Raw genomic sequence first — 6,895 nt, 5'->3', positions numbered from 1 at the left:
TATCTATTCTGCAACTTGAATCTTTTAGTGCACATCAAAATTATGTATAGGGACATCTTCAAAAGAGCCTGTATTAAATCGAAATATATTTCTTTCTATGAATCGTGAGTAGCCAGCTTGACATTTAAATGATTTCCACTGCGAGCAAAGAAGATGAGCAGACCGTGTATTAAATCGAAAGCATTGTATACCACTCAATGGTACAGAGGTAAACAGAGTATACTATCGGTCATAACATCGCTTCTATGCCCATGATTCCAACTGTGTATTTTGTTACCGATGGGATAACGGGTCGGAGTCATTAAAGGTACACTTTTTTATTGAACTTGTGTGTGTGAATATGTATATATTTATACATTCAATTGTATTCTATATAGGAAAATGATAAGAATTTTTCTTAGAAAATACCCAACAGTTTCGTCCTCCAATGGAGATCTTGGAGCGTTTATTAAGGATAGAGATAAAGTTTACAGTGTATGTAGCTAAGAAAGGCCTAAAATCTTAAACATATGGAATACCGTTACCAAAAACCACCAGTCGGAGATACAAGCCATTCAGCAGTAAAATAACAATAAAGCAAGAATAGTAGTTGAGCAAATGAAAAATACCAAAATATCAAATTAGGTAATATGTCCATTTGAAACTACATATTAACAAGCATATATTATGACAGTTAATGGATAACATTATCCAATCTGTGCTGACGTCTCATGACATGTAAAATAAAAGGATCTAATTTATACAAACCAGGCGATGAATTAAAAGTTTTTCCTTTGCTGTGAACAATGCAAGCTGTCTCTCTCAAATTTCTTTCAATAAAATCTTTGACCCGAGCCAGCCAATCGGTAAATTACACATACTACTACTGTGAACGCACAAAGCATTTCTTGTATTATTTGTTCGTATATTATACTTATAATCTAAAATGCGCTTTTCGATTGCCTTCCCATATTGTCCTACATAAAAACTACCTCACTTGCATGGTATCATATAAACGACTCCTTCATGGTTTTCCGGACTATTAAGAATTAAAGTTTTACCAATGGTGCTCAGATATGAAAAAATTGTATTAAAACCGAGTAACCTTAGAAAGTAGACAATAGACTTTAATATGGGATGATATGGGAAAGATATAAAATTCAGTTTTCTGTTTTTCTCCTCATATGAGTGAAATGTTGTTCTTGCTAATGTTAGACTATAATCAATATCTTCCAATTCAAAATTATTTTCAATACCGACTTGATATATAAATTCTAGTTCCTCATTGATAGATTCCGGACTGCAGATATTAAGAGCTCTTAAGAAACATTGTTCTTAATGGTGAGAGTTTTACATCTACTTTGTGGGAGGAGTAATTTTTAATCATAAGATTGTTATTTGTGGGTTTTCTGTGTATTTTAAACTTGTGGCTAGAACTTACAACTGACGTCACAACTATAACATCCAAAACTGAGATAAAAACCATCGTCTTCTCTGTCAACCGTAAAAGTTATGGAGGTAACTAAATTATTGAGATCTCTTAAAATCTTCTGAATCTCAATGTTTTCAGTACCGCAAATACATCGTCAACATATCTCACCCAGAAAATAATATCTGCCATAATTGAATTAGCTATGCTAGAACCATCTGAATTCCAAATAGTTGTCGGTAAAATTGTCCATTAAAAATAAAGTGTCAACCACGCACAGTTTGCTTAGTCCTAAAATGACATGGTTAGGCAGAGACACGACATGCTTATTTAGTTCGCTGTTTAATGAAACTTGACAGGTACACAAGTGAATGTGCTTGTTAATATGTACTTGATGTTATGCTGTTTCAAAAGGACATATTGCCTTATTTGATATTTTGGTATTTTTCATTTGTTCAACTACTATTCTTGTTTAATTGTTATTTTACTTCTGAATGGTTTGTAGCTGAAACTGCTGGTTTTTGGTAACGGTATTACTTGTGTTTAAGATTTTAGGCCTTTTTAGGCTACATACGTTGTAAACTTAATCTCTTTCCTTAATAACTGCTCCAAGAAAAGGTCTAATGGAGGACGACACTGTTGGGCATTTTCTTAGATGAACTCTTTTCATTTTCCTATGTGGAATACAATTAAATTAACATATCGTGCCTAGGAGGATTACCAGTACTATATTTATACATGTATATATATTATATATATTTATTTATTTATCTATCTAAATGTATATATATATAAGTGAATAAATAAATTAAATATATATATATATATATATATATATATATGTATGTATGTATGTATGCATGTATGTATACATATATTATAATTCGTGTATAAGCACAACCTGGATAATAAGTGGTATTTACAATATGTTCGTTCGTGCGTTTGTATGTTTTTACACAGAATTCCAAGAGATCTCTTTATCTCATGAAGATAAAACAAGGGATTATTTTAAAGAGAACATAATGAAATGTGTTCATTTAGATGCCCGAATTTTTTGTGCTCATAAAGCAGACCTGAATATTTTCCCTGAGGCAGACTCAGGTACAAATGAAGCCTAAGTTTCTGTGAACACGATCTGGGAAAGAAAAGGCTTTGACCTGTCGATGTTTTATGTGTATGCATGCACAGAAAATTCCGTACTTGTGTCTTGAATTTATTGTAATTATTATAAGAAAGCGGAACAGAACTAGAAGAGAACGTGACTCTTGATCTCTCCACATCCGGCGTTTGAATGGACATGGACAGCATTTATAAACCTATTGCATGAACTGGAAAACAATCAAAGAAAAGCTATATTTAAATTACAAAGCGCCCAATGTTTCGAGGCACTTATAGAGAATTAAAGGCACTTTTTTTTTTCCTGAGTGCCAAGCCTCAAAAATCAGTGAGCGCCAGTCGCTGTACCACGAATTCAGGCTGGCCTGGACCTGGAGGCTTTTATTTCCTATTGCTGTGAAACTGGGATGTTGATGATGACGCTTGTGAGCTTAAAATGGGTGTGAAATAGCTTTATCCGGTATCACAGAGCACGAATTTTGTTTCATTTGCATCGTTACTCGTATATCTAGCAGCTAGTAGATTGCACTAGTCTTTAGTTCCTTCACGATTAGTCTCATATTTAGGAAGTTAAGGGTTATTTTTTTTACATATTTTAGATATATGTCTACGTATTCGTTACGATGACACTAAAACTTGTAATCGTAGTAACTAAGTACAGCTTCCTAATTCACACGGTAAGAGATCAGTCCGATTTTATCATTTATAATTCCAAATTTGGGGTTCCTACTTTCCATAATCAGTATAATTAAACAACAACAGGTTGAGAGACTCTCAATTCATAAAGAAAATTGAACTTAGAATTCGGTAAACAATTTAAAATCTTCGGAGAAAATTCGTTTGAAGATCTGCCTTATTCATCTGAAACACAATTCACTACGTTACCCATACATTTATAAGAACCACTTCAACTCAGTTTGTTCGGTCTTTCGAAAAGGATGCGTGAATGCGTCAGGAAGGAAAGCGACTGAACCAGTATAGCAATGTGCCGTGTCAAATTGTTAGTGAGGAAAGGAGTGGGCAGATGCGGCTTCCGTACGCCGTCTTGTGTGGTCTTATTTTGACTGAAGTGATAAGAATGTTATACTTATTTAGATTTATTAAGACTGAGGGCTCGACGTGTATCTCTGTGCACGTTACAATATATATATAGTAACATATGCATATATATACGCTTATGTATACATATATATATATATATAGATTATATATATATATATATATATATATACCGATAAACTATTTAGATATATTTATATTATATATATTTATATATTAATATAATTATAATATATTTATATATTTATCTATATATATTATCATAATATAAACATATATATATAAATATATGATATCTATATAGTATCTATATATATATATATATATATATATATATGTATATGGTATATATATATATTATATATATGATATATATATATATATATATATATATATGTATATATATATATATGATATATATATTATATATATCATAAGTGCCTCCCCACTGGGGTCACACCCCTGGTGCCCTGACCCGGTCGCAGACCTCACCTGCCTATCCTGGGACACGTGATGGGCGTCGCCTGCCCGTCCCAGGACCCCATGGCGGGCTATGCCCAACGGTGGCGGGCCTCGCCCGCCCATCCAGGGACCCGTGGCGGGACTCGCCTGCCCGTCCTGGGACCCATGGCAGGCCTCACCCGCCTGTCCTGGGATCCGTGTCGGGCCATGCCCACCCGTCCCAGGACCCGTGGCAGGCCATGCCCACCCGTCCTGGGAACCGTGGCGGGCCACGCCCGCCCGTGGCAGGCCACACCCGCCCATCCCGGGACCCATGGTAGGCCTCGCCCACCTGTCCCTGGAGAGAGCAACACCTATGCTTAACCTTACAACCAGAATATGACAATGAATCCTTTCCATTCTCCTGAGTCTTCTCTGAACCATCTGCTTCTTCTCTTAGCATCTCCACGAATCCTACTGGATAATCTCAATTCTCCTGGTGCTTTTCTGTATCCTCTGCTTCTTCTCCTGGCACCTCCACAAATCCTACTGAATCCTCTCAACTCTTCTGGGGCTTCTCTGAATCCTCTGCTTCTTCTCCTGGCACCTCCACGAATCCTACTGAATCCTCTCAGTTCTCCTGGGGCTTCTCTTAATCCTCTACTTCTCCTGGCACTCCACGAATCCTACTGAATCCTTTCAATTCTCCTGGGGTTTCTCTGAATCCTCTGCTTCTTCTTTTGGCACTCCACGAATCCTCTCATTTTCCTTGTGGTTTCTACAATCCTCCCATTTTCCTTTCCCTTCCATGAATCAATAAAACTCTAAGAAAACATTTTAATATATTTATTTCCGTTCAAGTTCATTTTCCTTCAAGGATGAACAAAGCAAACTTATTGCAAATAAACATCAAACTTTCCATACAACAAACATTCTCCTCAAATTTTTCACACTGATCCATCTGAGTGTGGCCAGCGCAGACTTAATAGCGCCATTCCTTGAAGACGGACAGCTGCTCCTGCAATTTTCAGTTGTCCTCCTCCATGGGTCTATTTCTCATCGAGGTTCTTGAGGTCGCAGACCAGTTTCTCCTTCGCTCCTCGCAGCTGTCGAACCTCATCTTCCAGCTGGTCGTTCCGTTCGCCCTGGACATTGGTCTTCCTCTCCAGCGACTCCAGGCGACTATTTCGTTCCTCAATAAGGCATGTTAGCTCGTTCCTCTTGAGTTTTGCCGCCTCAACTTTACACTGGAGTCCACACTTTTCCTTCGTAAAGTCTTCCACTTCCTTCTGCAGGCGCTGAACCTCAGCTTGGGGTCTTTCCTGTCGGATTCCCGCTTTTCAGTCGCGTGTTTTTGTTGGTGGATGAGCCTCGCCACCGCCGCTTCTTAGGTCTTTAGCTGCAGGTCTTTCTCCTTCTGTCGTAAGAATTTCTCTTGCCTCTCAACCTGGCAGTTTGCCTCCGCCAACTGCACTGTCAGTTACCTTATCCTCTCACATAGGGCATCGTTTCTCTGTCCAATTTCCTTCGCGTTGTCCTTCAGCTGCTGATTTTCTTCTGTGATCTTGAGGATCTTGTCTTCCACCTGCCGTTTCTCCCTCTTCTCGTGATCGTTCTCCCTTTTCAGAAACAACGTTTCAGCTTCGAGTGAGTGGGCCCTGTCTTGCAACACCTCCTGAGTGCTCTGGATTACACGAGTTCGTTCTTCCCTTCCCCCCGCCTTCTGAATCTCTTCATAGTAGTCGAGCCTCTGTTGCAGCTGAAGAATTATCCTGCCCAAGTTCACGCGCTGCTCTCTCTGGCACTGGATGGTGTCTTGCAAGGCCGCAATCATCAGTCAGGAGAAACCTCACCAGTGAAAAAACAAGATGACTATTCCTCCGTATTTCGAACAACATCTGGACTGCAACGTCCCAACAACAGCTGCTGCCAAGGCCAGATAAGGCCACATGTTACCTGCAGAAACCATATCCAGTACATATACCCTCTCTCCCTCTCTCTCTCTTTCTATTTTTCGTTGATTTTCTATATTCCACGAGAGATATTTTGATTTATCAAAATACAGCAGGAAAGATTCTGAAAGATTTTTAATTATGTCCTGTCTCTTGGTGTTATAAATTGCTGAAATTCTCTCTCTCTCTCTCTCTCTCTCTCTCTCTCTCTCTCTCTCTCTCTCTCTCTCTCTCTCTCTCTCGTGCGGATCTTTTTCGTGCGGATCTTTTTAACTCTCAAGTTTGTAAGAGTATTAGGGATTTTTTGCAGTACATATCTTACTTTTTGAATGCTCTCTCTCGCTCTCCCCGTGCGGTTTTTTTTCTTATCTCATCTATGGCAATAAATTCGGGGATTTTTCCTTTATTTACCCTTTTATCTAATGAAGTCTCTCTCTATTTCTCTCTCTCTCTCTCTCTCTCTTTCTCTTTCTCTCTCTCATCTTGTCCCGAAGGTCTGGAATTCATCATTTGTTCCTTCATTAGGCTTAAGGCTTTGCATTCGATAACTTTAAAGAGAGAGAGAGACACTGTATTTTTGCGTAGAAAAAGTGTATTGGTAAATTTATACATGACAGTGCATGTGAAATCACTCCGTTTGAATAGGAAATCTATTGTGTGTATTACCATGCTTCGTGTATAATGCTTCAATTGAGATTTTTATTTATATTATTCTGTCCATCTAGGCATATATATATATATATATATATATATATATATATATATATATATATATATATACATATATACATTATATATATATATATATATATATATATATATATATATATATATATGTATTTATATATATATATATATAGTGACGAAGTGCCAAGTATCTGGTTACTACACTTACCAATCATAAAATAGTTACCTCACA

The 6,895-nt window shown here is 37.4% G+C and overlaps 1 protein-coding gene across 1 annotated transcript; it reads right to left on the bottom strand.

Moving 5' to 3' along the window:
• Window positions 1-5,073: 5,073 nt before the first annotated feature.
• LOC135222450 (M protein, serotype 5-like) lies at window positions 5,074-5,858 on the bottom strand. Its single transcript, XM_064260536.1, has 2 exons — window positions 5,522-5,858; window positions 5,074-5,360 (listed from the first exon to the last, which is right to left on the bottom strand). The coding sequence occupies exons 1-2, from the start codon at window positions 5,856-5,858 to the stop codon at window positions 5,074-5,076; spliced, it is 624 nt and encodes a 207-aa protein (XP_064116606.1).
• Window positions 5,859-6,895: the final 1,037 nt, after the last annotated feature.

Source organism: Macrobrachium nipponense, chromosome 3, assembly GCF_015104395.2.
Source record: "Macrobrachium nipponense isolate FS-2020 chromosome 3, ASM1510439v2, whole genome shotgun sequence".
In the NCBI taxonomy this organism is placed as follows: domain Eukaryota; kingdom Metazoa; phylum Arthropoda; class Malacostraca; order Decapoda; family Palaemonidae; genus Macrobrachium; species Macrobrachium nipponense.
This window is presented reverse-complemented; position numbering and strand designations above follow the sequence as displayed.

What these genes read in the sequence shown, in the direction of transcription:
- LOC135222450 (XM_064260536.1), bottom strand. Translation starts at nt 5,858, where the DNA reads ATGATTGCGGCCTTGCAAGACACCATCCAGTGCCAGAGAGAGCAGCGC. An exon ending in ACAGAGAAACGATGCCCTAT is followed by an intron (nt 5,361 to 5,521) that starts GTGAGAGGATAA and finishes GCGACTGAAAAG; the next exon opens with CGGGAATCCGACAGGAAAGA.